General features: G+C 42.1%; 1 protein-coding gene across 2 annotated transcripts in view; it reads left to right on the top strand.

Annotated features, from left to right (window-relative positions):
- Positions 1–19,272, top strand: part of RREB1 (ras responsive element binding protein 1) — a 63,573-nt gene that overhangs the window by 10,453 nt on the left and 33,848 nt on the right. For both annotated transcript variants that reach the window (XM_090269848.1, XM_090269849.1), the window contains exons 5-6: positions 18,415–18,559; positions 19,108–19,244. In XM_090269848.1, coding sequence (XP_090125974.1) covers positions 18,415–18,559; positions 19,108–19,244 — 282 coding nt within the window. The remainder of the gene's footprint in view (positions 1–18,414; positions 18,560–19,107; positions 19,245–19,272) is intronic.

Below are 19,272 nucleotides of genomic sequence, written 5' to 3' on the forward strand. Positions count from 1 at the left end.
AAATGGGATTATATGTGGTCTTTTGTGACTGGTTTCTTCCACTTAGCATAATGTTTTCAAGATTCATCTGTGTTGTACCATGTATCAGTACCTCATTCTTTTCTATTGTCAAATAATGGCCCATTATCTAGATACCGCATTTTACTTGTCTTTTCAATTGATGGGCATTTGAGTAATTTCCACTGCTGTGAACATCATTGAACAGTTTTTTGTGGGACTGCATGTGTTTATTTATTCTGGGTAGATGCTTAGGAGTGGAATTACTGAACCATGTGTAACTCCATGCGTAACATTTTGAGAAACTGCCCCACTATTTCCAAAGCCAGCTGCACCATCACTTTATACTCCCTCCAGCAATGTATGAGGGTTCCATGGTTTCCACACCCCTGTTAACACTTGTTACTATCTGTCTCTGTCGTTTTCATTACAGCCATCCTAATAGGTGTGAAGTGGAATCTCAAGAGTTTCATCATTTTAATTCTTATATTTAGGTCTGTGATCTATTTTCGGCTAATATTTGCGTATAGTGTAAGGAAGGGGTCTAAGTTCCGTCTTTTGTACTATTTGTTGGAAAGACTTTTCTTGCCCCATTGAATTGTCTTATTACCCTTGTCAAAACTCAGTTGACCATAAATGTAAGAATTTATTTCTGTACTCTTGAGTTCTGTTCCATTGATCTATTATGTCTTTCCTGAGGCTATACTATATTGATTACCGTAGCTTTTTGGGAAGTTATGAAGTCAAGAGGTATGACTCTTCTAACTTAGACCTTTTTCGAGATTGTTTTGGCTATTCTAAGTTGCTTATATTTCCATATGAATTTTAGGATTAGCTTATAAGTATTTTCAAAAAAGGCAGCTGGAATAATTGTAGGGATTGCAAAACATATAGATCAGTTTAGGGGGCATTGCCATTGTAATATTACATTTTTGATCATAGGTTTTTTTCCATTTATGTAGATCTTAATGGATTACTTTCAACTATGTTCTATAGTTTTCAGAGTGCAGGTTTTATATTTTGTTAAATTTATCCCTAAGTGTTTTATTCTTTCTGGTGGTATTGTAAGTGGAATTGTTTTCCAATTTAATTTTTGATTGTGCATTCCTAGTGTATAAAAATACAATTCAAGCTCTGTATTGATCTCGCTTCCTGCAACCTTGCTGGCCTTGTTTATTCCTTCTGATGGTTGTTTAGTGAATTTCTTAGGCTTTTCTGTATATAAGATCGTATCATCTGCAAGTAGAGATAGTTTTATTTCTTTCTATGAAACTGGATGCTTTTTATTTATTTTTCTTGCCTGCTAGCCCTCACTAGGTCCTCCAGTACAGTGTTAAACCCGAAGTGAAGAGAATGGACATCTTTATCTTATTTCTGATCTTAAAGAGAAAGCATTCAGCCTTTCCCCATTAAATATGGTGGTAGTTGTGGGTTTTTCATAAATGCCCTTTATCAGTTTGAGGTTCCTTTCTATTCCTGGTTGGCTGAGTTTTTTAAATCATGCAGGGGTGTTGGATTTTGTCAAATGCCTTTTCTGTATCTACTGAGATGATCAAGTTGATTTTTGTCCTTTAAAGATTCTATTCTGTTTTGAGTGTTTAACTTTATTCCTGGGATAAATCCCACTTGGTCACAATGTGTAATCATTTTCAAGTATTGATGGATTTGATTTGCAAGTATTTTGGTTAAGACTTTTTGCCTGTATTCATGAGAGATATTGGTCTGTAGTGTTCTTTTCTTATGATTGTCTTTATCTGGTTTTTTTATCAGGGTAATTCAAGCCTCATAGAGTGAGTTGGGAAGTATTTCCTCCTCCTTTGGTTTTTGAAAGACTTTGTGAAGAGTTGGTATTAATTTTTCTTTAAATATTTGGTGGGCTCTTCTTTCTGAGAAGTTTTTAAATTACTAATTCAATCTCTTACTTGTGATAGGTCTATTCACGTTTTCTATTTCTTCTTGAGTCAGTTTCAGTAGTTTATATCTTTTCTAGGGATTTGGCCATTTATACAAGTTATCTAATTGGTTGGCATACATTTGTTCTTAGTATCTGTAAAGTCAGTGGTATTGTACATTCTTTAATTAATGATTTTAATTATTTGACTCTTCTTTTTTTTCCTTAGTAAGTCTAGCTAAACACTTGTCAACTTTATTGGGCTTTTCAAAGAAACAACTATTTGTTTCATTGATTTTTCTCTATTGCTTTTCTCTCCTCTATTTTATTAATTCCCTCTCTACACATTATTTTCTCTCTCTGCTTGTTTTAGGGTTGGTTCTTTTCCCAGTGTTTTAAGGTAGGGAAGATGAGGGTATTGGTATGAGAACTTCTTTTAACATAGACATTTACAGCTATAAATTTCCCTTTAAACATTGCTTTAGTTGCATCCCATAAGTTTTTGTATGTTGTGCTTTATTTTACATTTCTCTCAAAGTATGTTCTAATTTTCCTTGTGCTTCTTTGACCCATTGGTTATTTAGGAATGTGTTGTTCAATTTGTACATATATTTGTAACTTCAAATTTTTTTCTCTTATTAATCTCCAATTTCATTCTGTTGCAGCTGGTGAATGTACTTTGTATGATTTCAGTTCTTTTAGATTGCTTTTGCTCATTCTATGGCCTAGTATGGTTTGTCCTGGAGAATATCCCACATCTCTTGGAGAAGAATGTGCGTTCTGCTGAGGCTGGGTGGAGTGTTCTCTAAATGTGCTGCTGTTAGTTCCAGCTGGTGTAGACATTGTCCAAGTTTCCTCCATCCTTGTCAATCCCATTGATTTTTGTGCTCCACCTGTAAGGTCTGCAGAATTATCTCATTTTGCAGATGAGGAAACTTGCTTAGAATCAAAGTAACAGGCAGTGCTGAGATTTAAACATAGGCTGTTGGGCTTAGAGAAATAATTGATGTAGTTTCGTGTCACTTTGCGTATTAGAAAAAAGTCCTCTTCCCCACCTCAAAATAATACCATGTTGTCACAGAGTGTTATTTTTGATGTGAAACTATTTCAGCCATACTACTAGCGTGGTACACTGTATTTGGTGACCACAGGTAGCTTTTTATTGAGTATTATTATGGTGTGTTGTTTGGGTATACATGAATAGATTTAGAATGATATTGAATTTTTTATAGCACAGCCCTTGATATCATCCTAAGATACATTTCTCGTTTATGAACAGTGTGTATTGGAGTTGTTGGTAAATTACTGTTTTTAAATATTTTTTTAAAGCAGTCCTTACTGATGTTTGTTTGTGTAATTTTGGTTTTTGTTCTGACTTTATTTATGATGAGTCATCTTGATTTGGAAGAGAGGACTAATTGTTGGGGACCAAGTTCTAGTTGTAATTCTGCAGAACTCTGCAGAAATCTCTTAATATTTCTATACTTTCACAGAGTGGCATAGTAAAATCTAATTTAGAACTTGTGCTCAAGAATGCAGTAATGTTTGTGAAAGCTTTCTGAAGGCTTACAGAGTACTGTGAAAATGTGTAAGGTGGAGGGTACTTCTGAGTCTGTGTTGTTGAAGCTGAAAGCACCCTTGTGACCATCTGTGAGAAGTGTGCCAGTCCCAGCTTTGTGACCCTGGACAAGTTATTTGACCTCTCTGTGTCTCAGTTACTTCACTTGTAGAAGGCAGTGATACCTGTACTAACGTGGGAACATTGTGGCGATTCATGAATTAATAGATGCAGAGCATTTAGTATGATGTTTGCTAAGTAGTACTTATAAATAAATGGTCACTAATATTATTATTATTATGTGCCACTGAGGAAAAATATACCAAGTAAACATTCATAGAATTCCGGAGAATAAATTAAGAAGTTGTTTTTGTTTTGCTTTTTGCTATTCAAAATCTGTAATAACAAAAACTTATTTATAATATTTGAGTTTATCACACTACATTTATTTTTTTTTTTTAACACTACATTTATTTTATGTTCTCTGCAGAAAATTGCAAATAATGGGTTAAAAGAAAATTTGGCTTTTGGTACTCAGTCACAGTGATTACCATCTTCATTTGTTGGTGAAACTGTACTTTTGTAAAAAAAATTATGGAAATGTGAAAACAGTTATGAAAATGTGCCAGAGACAGTGGAGTTAGATTTATTTGTCCCAGTGGATCAGTACCAGAATCCAAAACTCACAGCTCAGGTGATCTCTCCTGAGCGCATACCTGTGTTACATTAATCAGGGGCCAGAGCTGCCCTGGGACGTGTGCAGGAACAAAACAATATCGAATCATGAAAACCCAAACTCATGAGCTGCATCCTCGCTTGATTTTGAAAGCATGGAAGGAAGTCAGTCGACAGTGAGTTTTGTGCTGAAAACTGAAGTTCTTTTTCTCATTTTCCTTCTGTTGTTTCTGCTGCCCGAGGTCTGCAAACCAGCTAGGATTGAGGAGAGCCAGGGCTGACTGGGGCCGGGAGCCCGTGCTGAGCTGCGTGGTTAGAGACCCTCCAGCCTGCATTGCCCCATGTGCCCTGAGCACACCGCCCCCTGCCAGTGTCCCCATTACTCTTGTTTATAACCTGCTCTGTCCCCTGCCTTTCTGTCAGCTCCGGGTCCTGTGCGCTTTGATTCTCAGTCTCTCCCCTGAGCGCCACAGATTGAGCAGGGCCCCTGCTGGGACAGTGTTCCCTGTGTGTGGATTTCAAGATGCGTTTCTCCAAGGCTCAATTCCACAAGGCTGCTCTGGAACACAGCACGTTTTGGAGCACATAGTGCACCTGCCCCGGCCTCCTGCTCCTCCTTCCCCCATTCTGAAGGTCACCTGCACATGCACACGTGACACATATCTCCGTGTGTGCACATTCCTCCAGGTGAGCTGTGCCTGCCAGTGTTGACTGTGAGCAGCTGCTCTGGGAGACACGTCTGGGCTCCACCCCAGATCTGTGTTCCTGCAACACTCAGAGGGCTCATTATACCTCTTACAACATGTATAATGAGGACCCCAAGAACTCCATTCTTTATAGAGTTTCAGGTTATTCTTATCTGATATTGAGGTACTCTTTGTAGTCACCCATTTTATAGAACAACTCATTTTATTTCCTTTGACCACTAGTCTTTTTATGAGGATATGTTAGTTATCTTTGTTTATAAGGTGAGTCAACCTTTTCTTAGAGTTTCCTTTATCTTAGTTTTATGAGAAGACCATCAGCACATAACTCAGCTGAATTGTTAGTGAAGAAAATAAACTTCACAGAATCAGGTAGCATAATAAATTATGTGTAATCATGTTGATAGTTGCACTACAGCTCTAATAGAGTCCATGACTTCTTATAATTTAATTATAGTAAATAAATTTAAAGGTAATATTAAAAGTAATTGTATATTTGGTAACTAGGGAGACAAGAGTGATGCAAATTCCAGCTCATTTTGAAAAAGGATGAGGAAGAGACCATCTCAGTTTATTACTATATCTGGTATAGTATTTCAAGTTGCCACTTCCCTGTCTGCGGATTTTTGTGTTTTTGAGGTTTGAAAATCCTTTATCCTAAATGTTTCTAACCACAGCTTAGTTCCCAAGCCGAATAATAGGTTGCCAGCAAGTACAAAATATGTATCATGGAAACATTACCGTAGTTCCAGCTTTTAACTTCCCAGAACTCTTTATCAGTTGCTCCCACGTTGAAAATTTGGATGGAGTGGTGCTTGTCTTCCAAAACAAACTTGGGAAACTGAGCCAGAGCCCGCCCTCGGGAGAGCTGGATGTAGGAAAAAGGGCACTGAGCTTGGCAATTTGCAAAACTTTCCAGAAAGTGCTGGGCTGCAGAGCTGTGAAGAAGTGATGGTACTTGACAGAGAGGCTTGAAACAGACCTCATTTGGAAAATATCCTGTCTCTGAAATGGGTGTTTTTTGTTTGTTTGTTTTTACAAACTGTAATTGCCTTGTGAAAACAGGAAATTAGCTCCCACTTTGTTCCTCCTTTTACAAACTATAGACTTTTAAGCTGTAAAGACAGTTATGGAATATGTGTTATGGTGAGAACGCTCTTGAAGACTGGTAGGAGCAAACTTTTCTAACTAACTTCCCCATTTTTTCTTCAGAGAGCAGGGGCAGGCGCTCATTTCTGCTGTGATGTGAGGAGGGCGAAGATGAGGGAGGGAAACCCCGGGAACATCCTCTGATTGTTTGCAGCAAGCTTGACTAAGTACAAGAACGTAGACCCAGAGGATGCCGTTGGATAATAGACAGCCTTCAGGAACACAGGCTTATGTGTTCCTATTATGCTGGAAGAAAACATTCACTGCACAGAAATGTGACCTACTCATGACAAATGAGACCACAGGCTCTCTGAATTTAGCGCGCTGCTCTCTGATGCTTAGGTGGAGCCTGCCCCCAGCATGCACAACTGAACTTGGGAATTTAAAGGACAAAAGGAGCGGAGGTAGGACAGTGTCTCAGAAGGGGATAGTCACTTCTTTACCCTCAGAACCCCCAGCAGGAAGAAGGACCCCAGGAACTTCTGTTGTGGGAATAATCAAATTAATAAAGATACACTCTAACTAGCACTGGTACTTGCTACTTTTCAGGAGTGGAGGTGACCACTCAGAGGCCTAGCGAGTTCCACCTTGAAATGAGTCTTATCACCAGGTGCCTGCTCCCCTGACAGAACAGAGGTGTGCTAACCCACATGGGAAGAAATGGTTTTTAGGATAAAAATCTGTGGGTTACCCTACCTAGGGCAATATGAACATCTGCTTCCTTTGAAAAATTTGTTTTAAAAAGGAGGAAAAATTATTATATAATGACATTTCCATTATCTACACCTAAGTATCTTTCCCTTAGGAGAAAGACAAACCAGAAGAATTTGGAGGATGCTCAGAGGTCTTGGCACATTCATTCCACTGATGATGATAAATGCTCTATGACCATGCATGCAGCTCTCTACAAAGGTGGCTGAGGGGTTTGTGTACATGAGACTTGAATGGTATAGACACAGGGTAACCATGTGAACTGGCCTGGACATGCGACCCTTACATGTGGTGGGTGTTCAGTGAATATTTGGTGGTTTCCTGGGTATCCAGGCAGTTTCTGTGCTTTTTAGTACTCTGTGTACTAAAATAGATATACTTCAGGTGTAGTTTTAAAAATATTTCTTTAATAAGCGTTGGAGCTTTTCTCTTTTTAACCAGAAAAAAATTCTAAGCTGTTGTTTGATTATAACTAAATCTTTTTAGCCTTCTTCTACATCTCATTGTCTGGAATTGAACCTGTTTGTTTATATTTTAACTTTAATAGTGGTTTATATAAAGGCAGCCTGCCTGTCTGTATCCTCTCTGGTAGAGCTGATAAAGATGCTCCATGGAATGGCGAAGGGACTCTTCTTTTCTTCTTCTTTAACAGTGTGACATTTTGCTCACAGATTTTGTTATTGTCAGAATTCGTCGTCGTCGTCGGCAGCCGTCCGTCTCGAGAGACGATGGTGTAGCTTCTTAAGAGTCTATCTGCACCGCTGAGAATGGCTGTGCAGTCCGACTCGGGAGTGACACGGTATCGGTCTCCTCCCGTGTTGAATCGACATCTTGCGATGTCGCTGGAGTGTCCTCTCCAGTGAAGCTGAAGCTACAGAGCCTGGGCAGGGTGATATGGAGGGTCTGCTGTTGCCCATGCAGCAGACCCCCCCTCTCTTCGCAGCTGAAGGATCCAAGGGAAAGACGGAGTCAATACAGCTTGGCTTCAGGTGCGCCGCAGGAGTTGCCGGTGTTGACTACAACGTCAAACCGCCTTAGGGACTCCGGCTCCGGATTTTCTGTCGGGGTTTACTCCCTTAGCCTTTCCCCTGAAGAGGTATGCTGCAAGGCAGCGGAGGATTTTTGGAGTCAGAGTTTTCCTTCTCTGATGTGCCCTGACTGGAAGATCGAACCAGCGACACTTAGCTCGCAGGCCGACGCTCAATCCACTGAGCCAAACCAGCCAGGGTTATTGTCAGAATTAAATATGATAATATACACCCAAGCCTCTGATTCCCGTAAGATGTTTAATTGTAGTTCCCTTCTTTTCTCATTTCCTTTAGGAAAACTTAATGCATCGGTACCTCTGCATACTGGTAAACAAGTATATTTACAAAGCCAAGAAAATAGACTCCGTGTGCCCTTCAACCATGAGGGTACCCAGCAGTCTGAGAACAGTGTTTCGTAGCTGTGTGCCTTATGCCTAGGTTTCCTTTACCAAATTATGCAGATCTTTATTATTTGAACACCTTTTTTGGGGATTCCTTCTTTTGTGGTGTTTTTCATTTTTTATGTGGATTAGCATTTATACTATTAGATGAGCATCTGAGGTCCCATTCAGAATTCTTCACATTTCAGAAACTGCACAAAGTAGGAAGCTACCATTATTCCCTAAGAAAAAGGACAGATCAGTGGGAATAGCGCATCATGACATTGTACACTTGAAACTAATACAATGCTACGTCAATTATACCTCAACTTAAAAATAAGACTGGGTCAGAGTGATTTGCCACAGGATTTTATTATTCAAATAAGATAAAAAGCCTAAGGAAATTTCAAAGCTGGAAGTTGACCCATTTCAGTTGATGGTCCTGTGGTACAGCCTCTTTTTGTGCTTCCTGGCATTCTAAAACATTTTCCCTTCCACTTTGTTTTTTTCTTTTCTAGTGTCAGAATAGTTTACTTATTTTTCTTTGAAAGGATATTTTGAAAATGCTCACTTTCGAGTCTGCATCTTCTCTGAGGGACAGTTATGCCAAAGAGCTCACTCATAAGACTACCCAAGGTCGGCACACCAGGAAACTTTTTTCATCCTAAAACTGATTCTCAAGTTTACAGTCTGCTTCATAGTTAAATAGTTTATTATCATTTGACTGATGGGATGCTGATGTTTATAACTCAGGTTTTCTTCTGTTTTGGCAGAGGTGGTGTTTGTGTATTTGTTTGTTTTTGGAGATTAAGCAGATGCAGAAAAAAGAAAAAAAAAGTTCTTGCATCCAGGCAGTATGGTCATTTTGACATATCTTGTTGAAATATTTCAAAAGCTTGGCTGCACCAGGTAAGACTGATGAATGGTCTGGAGCAGCTCAGCTTGCCCACACTTGAACAGCCTGGCATTTGTGAGGGCTAGAAATTAGGTCACAGGAAGGAAGGTATGTGTTTGCTGGGGGTAGGAGGAGGAGTGGAGAGCTGGCCACTGCTCCAGGGTGCCCGTTCTCCTCTCCCACCATGCCACTTTCTGCTGTCCTAAGCGCTTTGATTAGATCCAGTGTAGTGTTAAAATACGAAAGTATTGAAGTACAGAAGAGGAGAGCAAACCTGGTCCCCAGCGTCAGATCACAGACATAAAACTGCAGGTGCTGGCCACAGTCCCACCACAGCACATCTTGCTTTATGGCTTGCATTTTTCCACCTTTGTTTAAATATTCAACCTGTCCAACCTGTTTGGGCTGAGCAAGCTGGTGCTAGCAAACATCTAAACATGCCCACTCACTGTCAACGTTTTTGATTTGTTAAGGAAAGTGATTAGCAACAAAATCTGCACACACACCCCCCAAGTAAAAATTGAACCAACTGCACAGAAATCTCAGTATACATAGGTAGCACATTGGGTTTCGCTCATTTGCCCTTGGGCATGTGTTGTGCCCGTGGTCCTTTGTCCTCTGTGTCCTCCCAGACTCTGGGTTGATAGAGAGCTTACTGGCCTTCAGTGGGGAGAGATTTTGTATTTCCTTAAATCAGAGATTCAGTTGCATAATGGGTTCATTGGTATATAGTGTCAGCACTTAATTCTTCACACTTATACAGCCCAGCTCACCCAAAAGGATTGTTTTAGTGTTAGGAGAACTGAGGTCTGCGATGTTGTGGGGGTGAGATCCGAAGGAATCTTGGCAGCTCTCCCTGTGGCACATCACTTGGGCCAGCAGAGGCCGGTGTGGACCACCTTAATCCCATGTTTGATAAAAGGTGGCTGCACTGCTGCAGTCAAGCAGGAGCGCTTGTTTTCACAGTTGATGTTTCTCTTTGGACTCATTTTCATTATTTCTCTCTCAGTTGAGCTGAGTTTGGTACCCCATTCCTTCTCAGCTCTTTCTCACGGCCCCTAAAGAATATGCTATGTATGCCCATAGTGGCGCTGACTTTCCTTTATTCTGCGCTCCTTCCCTGGTCTCGCAGCCCACACCTCCCAGTTCCCTCTGTGGCGGCAGGCCCTCTCGGAAGGACCCAGCCTAAGCATTCCTCCTTCCTCTTTTGGAAGCAGCTGAGGAGCAGCAAACAGTGACTTAGCACCACCTTATTGTGGTGATAATCATCTCTTCCTCCTCTGCAAGAAGAAAGAGGATGTGAATGACTAGCTTCTGCCATCTTAAGAAAGCTAAGGCTGATTCCCTCGCGGATCCCCTCAGGGATGAAGTGAGAAGGGGTCTCAGTGACCAGTGACTTGAGCATTTCCATTCTACCCTGAAGCTTAGGCTTAAGGGTTGGCTTAACTGTAGTTTCTTAGCTGTTTGCCACAGAAGGGCTTTCTCCAGCCATGGGGGTAATGGCCCGGAGAATGTCACCTTCAGATGGGCTTTATCACCTGGCCTGGGAGCCTTGCTACAGGGCCAGCTCTGAGAATGGGGTTGGGATCCCAGGCTGTGTGAGAAGATTGAAGAAAAGGGAGGGAGGATAGCCTGGGGAAGCAGGGCCCACTCCTGTGTAGCAGCTGCCCAGAAAACATCTAAGGGAAGGTGGTCACTTCCTTCTTATTTCTCTGGATTAACACAGGGAAGGTCCGGGCAAGCCAATTTCAGCTCTGCATGAGTGAGGGAGTTCTGTTTGGGTGAAATCAAGGTTTACTCATTCTACCTCTGAGGTCTTTTGTTTGCTTTTTAGGAATCTGCGATTTTACGTGGAAATATGGACTATGTATTTTTTTATTACAAACAGGTATCCAGGAAGCCAAATAGTATATGAAGCATGTTGTAACAAATGAAAATTTGTTTTACAAAACAAAAGAAGGCAAAAGAAAAACAGTACAAGCGGGTTTAGGTTTTACTGATTCAAAGGCATGGTAGTTAAGGACAAGGTCTAGAACTGAGATTTTTTAAAGGTTGTTATTTATTGACATGGGCCACCTGCCAGACTCTCCTGCACTGTATTTGAAAGTCAGGAGACAAGTCAGAAGGAGCAGTGAAGGGCCCTTTGCTTTCCAAGTAGACAGTCAGGAACTGGAAAACGTGCCTCAATTCTGTTCTGAGATCAGCAGCTTCCAGTGTCAGCATGGAGGTGAGGGAAAGGGATGCAACAGCCAAAACGTTGCCTTTCTCCTACCTGAAGGATGGCCTGGAGATTGAGGACTCTGGGGGGAAACGTTCTCCAGGCATCATCCTGCCAGCTCTGTCCATCAGCAAGGAAGTGTTTGTACCAAGGTCTTACACGAGACCAAGACAAAGAAGGAATGGCCCTCTCCGTCATGACAGAGGAGGCGGCGCTGAGGGGCAAGTGGGAGTCCGGCTGAAACTGCACCCCTGAGTTGGGGTTGGTGGGCAGCTCTGGGCTGAGGAGCAGCAGAGATTATGCAAACACAATTGTGAAACTGAGCCCCTGGCACACTCCTACTTTGAATTAAGATTCCTTAACTTTTTATAGTTTTCGATTGATGGCACCACCGGAGTGTCAGGCTGCATTCACCAAGGCGACATGTGGGGCATGGTCTTTTAGACACCTTCCTCATCCCTCACCCCTGAGTAGAGGCAAAAGCAGCAGGAGTAAGCTGGAATATTAGGGTAAGATCCACCCCTTCCCTTTCTCCCAGCCGGTGCCAGCCACACTGCCTCTGTCAGAGGACGTGGACACCCACTGGCTCATGCTGGGGTGAGCGCAGCATCCTGAGAGCCTTGGGAGCAACTTGGTGGGGCTACCCCACAGCCAGCCTGCAGACAGCAGAAAAGCCTCCCCAAGGTTGGCACTTCACTCTCGCTGACTTCTAGATCTTTCTCAGAGTGCTGTCTCCTTGGTCAGCAAGGCTGCTTACACCATTATCCAACCTTCCTCTGCACCCAGGCAGAGCTGGGGTGACCTGCCTTCTGGACAAGCATGACCACACCTTAACAACACCTGTATTACTAGAAGGTGCCTTTGAGCTCATAGATGAGGCCACACTGGCTTGGTCGATGCTTTGCCATCCTGTCCCCAGTCCCCTGTGTACACCTCTTGTTTTCATTCCGCACCCCCTCGTTTGGGGGCACAGGGTTCCATTGACATTACAGGTACCACAGTTCCCTACCCTTAACCCCCGCTCCCCCAAACATCTGTTACAGAAACATACACAAATCTTTCTGGAGGCTTTCTTTTCTTTGTTCTAAAACATAGGTTGCAGAGCTGTGATGCTTCTAAATCTCATTCATTCTCTCTTTGGTTGTCACATGGCTTTGTTGGAAAAGCAAAGGTAGCCCCAGGTACAGGTAGGAGTGGAGATAGGCCCATAATAAGGCTGTATAAACCTGTTTTGAACCTGTTGACTTAAGTTTGTCAGCCCTGAGCGGTGCTGAATACTATTTGTGTACGGTTTGTGTCCCGTGTCCTGAAAGAGTGATCTTTTTTATAATGCCATTCACTCAGAGGATCAAATAATTCAGCTTCTAGATCAATAAAACCCATGAGAAAATTTAAGACTGAAAAGTTAGCAAATACTGGGAGTATGTAGATCTCTCCTGAGTTTTGACCTTCTCATGTAAGTTAGATATGGGAACGCTTAAAGAATGTTTGAGACTTGCCTTGAGGACACCTTCTACTACTTGTTGAGAGTTTTCCAAAGGATTTTACCCAAAAAATAATCTTATGAATGAATGTTAAACTTCCCAGCTTTTTTTTGTTATGTATTTATACCTGGCAAACATGTTCAGGGACTGCTGGTGACCCTGGGAGATGTTTAATGCTGATATCCGGAAAATGTCAGTATCTTAGTCAGAAAGTTAACCAGATCCACGAACAGTGTGAAGGGTTAGGATTTCCGTCACAGTGACCTTCACACTTGAGTATCACCTGGAGGGCTTGTGGAAACCCAGGATGCTGGGGCCCAGCCTGAGGACTTGCACTGGTAACAGGCGCCTGGGCGATGCTGCTGCTGCTGGTCAGAGGACCACAGTTTGAAAACCAGTGCTCTGAGAGGCTGGTAGCATCCTCCTGAGACGTTTTACAGATGTGAAAACTGAAGCTGAGGTCGCCAAAGTAACTGGAGGCGTCTCCGTGGTTACTAGACTGTAGAACTGGGATGTGGCTCTGACATGCCTGGCAGCTCCCAGGCTGCCCCAAGACTTCACTGCCATCACGTGGTCTCTCTCTCTCCTACACCGTCTGCCTGCCCAGGTTTGCTTTTTTTCATACACCCCAACTCCTGCTTGCTTCCCGGAGCAAACCAGTGCTTCAATGGTCAGGAGTTTACTTCTGTTTCCAAATCTACAGATTTACATACCTAGGAAAGGTCAGCAGACAGTTCCTGGATTTGGAACTGAAGTGAGGAAGTTAATGGAGGGAGGGAGGGATTGCTTTAGAAATGGGCCTGTCTCCTTTGAATTCCTCTTGTACAAGGCATATTTGGTTTAGCTCTGATATATTCCTTATTTGAACAGACAGTCCACCCTAACTACAATGGATCTTTTCACATTTTAGAAAATAAATTATTATATTCACAGGAGAAAAACTCTTCAGTTGAAAATCAGCATCCATTCCAAAATTCAAAGTAGGCTCCTATCAGTCCTTGAAAATACTCAGTCTTAGACTTTTTCCTAGTTTAAGAAACATCTGCAATATTACTTTTGCTTCATTACTATAAAAGCCCCTCGGGGTGTTATGAATTGGAGAAAACTTCACTTGACTCCTGAAAAAGTTCTAATAAAATTCCTTCCTTAGACCACAGTGTGGCAGGATTTCTGCTATTGAAGGGGCATGCCTCTGAGAGAAAATTCTAGAATTTTATGCAAAAAGCAGATGCTTCCTTTGCGTTTACATTGACTTCTGTCTACTATGAATGTAGGTATAGTTTTGAGTGCCTAAACACGGATTAATCCCAATAGAGAAAACATCAACCTGTGTCCTCAGTGTTACATTTGAGGTGTTTTTCATTCAAGTCTCTTCAGCATAGCACTGTTTACAGTTTCATATCAAGTGTGCTAACAGTACATCCTAGTAAAGCAAATTATAAGCTGTCTTGGAAACTGAGGACATATGTTGTAGTAATACTTAGCAAGTGTAACAGATTTTCTGCATTTACTCCATCCCTCTCTCCATTAAGTGATTCAACAAATACTTACTCATTCGTTTATTCATCCATTCAGCCATTTTGGCAGATATTTATTGACCACCTACTCTGTGCCACCAGGGGCTATTGCAGTGAATGAGAAGCATACTTCACCACACTGACATTGCATATTTCTCAGCCTTGCCAATCTGGAAAGTGTGAAAAGATGGTAACCGTTAGGTGCAGAATGGAGGAGACGTGGCTTCATAGCAGTTTGAATGGAGAAAAGACGGGGCTGTTAGGAACTGAGGGCGTAATGCTGCTGTGAAACATGCACAAGGAAACCTCAGCCCTGTTTCCGTAACTACTGGAGGTTAGGTCCTAGCCCTGTGGCTTTCACTCTCAGACCGTATCAAATTGCTACTCACGTCTGGTCCAACATTTTGTGAAGGACAGTCAGAAACTGGACAGTATTCCAAGGTTGACAGTGATTGGTATCATTAACAGACGAGAGCAGAGCTTGGGGGAGCTGGCTGAAGGAACTGGAGTTGTTCAATTTTAAGGGAGTTTTAGAGAAAGGCAGTTGTCATCCTGAACTATTAGAAGAGCTGCCATGGATAAGAGAATGTAGACTGATTCTGTGTTACCCCTGAGGCCAAACAGACATTTAACGGAAGGGTGGAATTTTTGACTCAACATGGGGAAGATGACTTTAACAAAGAACACTGTTGAAAATGGAGAAGTCATTGTGTCTGGAAGTATTCAGTCAGAACTAAGTGTGTGCTTATAGCCAAAAAATGGGGGAGAGGACTTTCTCTGCTGAGTGGGGCGTTGGGTTTCATCTCAGCTCCCTTCCAGTTCGGAGGCTCATTGTAATTTATTGATTCTTAGGGCACATGGAAATTGGATGGATTAGCCCTTGAAATAAAACCTGAGAGAAAAACAGACCTGAGCCTTGCTTTCTGTTTTAGCCATGTTCTGTGGGAAAGAGGCCATGAGCGGCTCATCATGGTGTCTCACCCCACTTCCTGTGAGGGTATGGGAAGAAGTGGACAAGCTATAGGCCAAGGAGGAAGAGTAGGGGTAGGGTAGGGAGTATCATTAACCACAGATCACAATCAACTCCAGAAATAATTGGAGCTTCCAACCCTGGCAGCTCCACTGTTGACTGAAGCCTGCAGCAGTTGGTCACCAGGTAGCTGAAAGGACACGTTGGGAACACCCTGTGTCTTGGCCAGCAACTGGAGATTTAACCCTAGAATGGGGTACTGCTTGAGCTTCGAATCTGGGGCTCCAATTGGGCTCAGTCTGAAAACTGGAGTGGGCTAATGTTTTCGGCAGCCTTGTACTTGCCGCCAACCCCTCCAGACTGCTTTAATCTGGCCTCTTCTCCCCACCCTTGACAGTGGTGCAGTTCAAGGGCAGTCCCAGTTTGTGTGTGTGTGTGTGTGTGTGTGTGTGTGTGTGTGTGGTTTGTTGTTGTTTTTTTTCCCCAGAATAAGACAGAGGCAGGATTGGAGGTGGGGAATGTTCTTGCCTGACCTTGGACCCTTCACGCCCTGTTGAAATTTTGTTAGTGTTTGCTATCAACTGCTAGGCCTTGGGCCAACAGTCACTCAGAAAGGAAATGTCTTGGTTTAGGTTTGAGCCCTAAGATTGTAGCCCGTGATCCAGAGCACAGATCCAAAGTCTTAGCCTTTGGAGGCAATTTGGAGGGAAGGCATGGACGCGAACCGGCACACCACGGTCTGTCCTGGCCCGGCCCAGCCCAGCTGTGAGACCCTGGGTGTGTCAGTCTCTCCACACCTCCACAGCCTCATCCGCAGAACAGAAATAATAACCTGTGTCAAGTGCTCACCAGATATGAGTGCTAGCTCTAGTCCCTCTTTTTCCTCTCTTTGTGAAAACAACTTGTCATAAATCCTAAGAACTAGATAATAAAGTATCATTTTGTGAATAGCAGTATCATACGATAGAAAAGGTGCGACTTGACATGAGCTAGTGAACAACTTGACAACCTCTGATGTGCAGTATTCTCACAGCTTATTGTAGCCTCATGTTCATCTGCACAAGTAACCTATCGACTGTTGAAAAGGGTATTCATTTTTAAGATTAATTTTGAGTTAGGTATTAAAAGGGTAGGTTTGGTACTAATTTGCATCCCTTAGTAGTATTATACTTCCTCAATTCTTAGATGCTATGAAAAATTTTGTTTACGTTTCTAAGTTGGAATGTGCCCTACATTAAATGTTAAAAGAAGCTTGCCAGACTTTCTTTTTCCCTTCCAAGCACTGATAGTCTCCTTAAATGACCTTGGAATACAGCAGGTGCTTAGAATAAGGCTGTGTTCATTAACTTCCCCAAAGCTTTAGGTGACCTAGAGCTAATAATAAAGCATCCTTTCCTAATAATCTAAGTAAGAATTATGTGGACGTGGGCATTATGGTTGGGATTCTCTTCCATTCTGCTCTGCCACACCAACTCCCCCTGAGAGGACAGGGGTTTGGGCTGAGCCTCCCTCCTGGAGGCCCATTTCCTTGAGGGTTAGGCCACATCTAATGTGCCGATGGAAGGTTGGGCTGATGCTCTTCGGTCGGGCTAATCTTCTGGAGCATGTCTGTATGACCAGAACAAGTGAAGTCAGCATCTCAACCTCCCCATGCTCAGAAATGAGGACCCACAGCTACTGCAGGGCAGGGTTATGTGAGGGAAAGGCACTAGCTTAGCTGTCGTAGAGCCTGTGTTGCTGCTGGTCCTGGTTCACGAGCTTCTTTGCCTTTTCATCCTCAGCCTGTCTCCTCTGAGGAAGGTGCAGCAAAAAATGAGCTGAACTTCTCTTTATAAATGTGACAGGATAGATTATGAAAACTTAGCTGTTTTTCCCATTCCTAAGGACTTCTCCAGTACGATCATTGTAATGTCATTCTTTCTCCTAGGATGTGTGTTTTAGAACTTGTCAAGTTAGGTCACTTTAAATCAGGTATCCATAAAACCCTTTTTTTGGAACCCATAAAACTCTTTATTATAATATGTATATAGATAAACATATAGAGTGAATATGTAATACTTTCTTATATGTATATTCCTAGTCTCATAGATGTCAGGGTTGCAACATGTAACCTACTCATTTTATTGTCCCAGCTCTTCCCATGAGCTATCAATCCATGCAATACTATGAACAACATCGAAAAGTTCTTGGGTCTCAATAAGCACCCCAGATACTTTTTCAGTCAGCAATTCTCAAATTTGACCCCCAGCATTTTTCAGAAGGCAGAAGAAAGAGAACACATAGTACTGGTAGAGGTGGGATGGGTTCTGGGGGCAAATACAGAGAGATTACTTGCTCTGTGAACTAGTGGTATCTGGGGATTCTTTATTCTATAGAATTATGTGTCCTAAAATAGTATTGGGGTGGCCAAAAAGTCTATATGATGTTTTCTGTAAAATGAAAGATACATTTTTTAAATTTTCACCAGTAACTTTATTGATTTGGATATTTTGAGTATGTGAGCTATTTCCTGCATGGATAACATTGATTGTTCTCAATGTCTCAGTTTGATCGCTATCAACTTCAACTTGTCTGCCTGACCGTGGAGCATTGTCTAGCAAGAATCTCCAGCATAAAACTTCACAAACCACTTTCCACATGTTCAATAAGTCATAGCACCTTCTCCATACACTGCACAAATCTTTTTCTGTATTTTTGCTTTTCTTGAAATAATAAAGCATAACATGCTGAAAATGTTGCTTTTCTTCCATCTTCAGTATTAAAATGGCTACACAAAAATTCATCAATTTTGCTAAGTATTTTTTAAATGCACACTGACAAAACTGTTTCAAATGAAGTTAAAGATAACTAAGTGCTACTAGAGCCATCGTACGAAAAAAAAAAAAAATGAACTTTTTGGCCAACCCAATACATTTTGCCTGAGTAAGAAGAATGGGTCATCAGATAGTTTCTTTTTGTCTCATTAGTGCTGGTAAAGTTCATGAATGTCTCCCAACAGACAGCAAGGTATTACGTGACATTTTTTTGAATAGCACTTGCAAGAGATTTAAGAGAGTAAAAGGAAGTTATAGGTTTTTAAAAGAGAGAAGTCAGTGTATAAATTATACTTCATATCTCTTTAAGAAAATTTACCAACACCTAAATATAAAATATAAATATTTAAAAGAAACAGACTAAAACTTTGTTTTGCTAAATCATATTGTGTGTGTGTGTGTGTGTATATGTGTGTTTTTCCAGACATATGAAGATTCATGAGAAGGACCCTAGCAGTGCTACAGCTGTAGCCCCTCCATCCCCACTGAAGCGCAGGCGGCTGTCCTCCAAAAGGAAACTGAGTCATGATGCTGAGTCGGAGAAAGAAGACCCAGCCCCTGCTAAAAAGGTCCTCCCTGCTCCCAGCCCAGATGTGCCTAGCCACGGGACTCTTGGTAGAAATACTCCTAGTCTTTACTTTCACAGTATGGGGACTTGGCAGACATCCCTCCTAAGCTTCTGGCCTGTGTTTTCAGCCACTGTTTTGAAAGGTGTCCGCAGGAGAGAGTACCTGTGCGCTTTTCTCTGTGGAGCCTCTCGCTGAGCCCACTGGTGAAATGAGCTCATTCCTGTGCTCCTCTACTTCTTTATTTTCCTAGCTAGAATGGGAGCTTCATAGCGTTACTCTTTTGTCCTCACTCTTTTATTCCCAGTGTCTGTCAGATGCTAGGTGCTCTGTAAATATTTGTTGAATGGATGAGGCTGGGTGGGTGGGTGGATGGATATTTAGTGAGTGTTCATTGCATGAATGAAGGACTGGTCAATAGTATCCTAAATACCTAGGGGGTGGTATCCTTTTCCTTTTAGATAGCCTCTGAATTGAGTGTGGGCTTCTCTTTGGAAGCAGACCCATGTGGGAAGCTTCCTTCGTGACTTCACGTTTTCCTTTCCCCTAAGATGGTAGAAGATGGGCAGTCAGGTGACTTGGAGAAGACAGCTGATGAAGTGTTTCACTGCCCAGTATGTTTCAAGGAGTTTGTTTGCAAGTATGGACTGGAGACCCACATGGAGACCCACTCAGATAACCCACTAAGGTAAGAGAAAGGGTGGGATATACCTGCA

The sequence above is a fragment of the Furipterus horrens genome, unplaced genomic scaffold, assembly GCF_987537825.1.
Source record: "Furipterus horrens unplaced genomic scaffold, mFurHor1.1.pri manual_scaffold_3, whole genome shotgun sequence".
Taxonomy (NCBI): Eukaryota; Metazoa; Chordata; class Mammalia; order Chiroptera; family Furipteridae; genus Furipterus; species Furipterus horrens.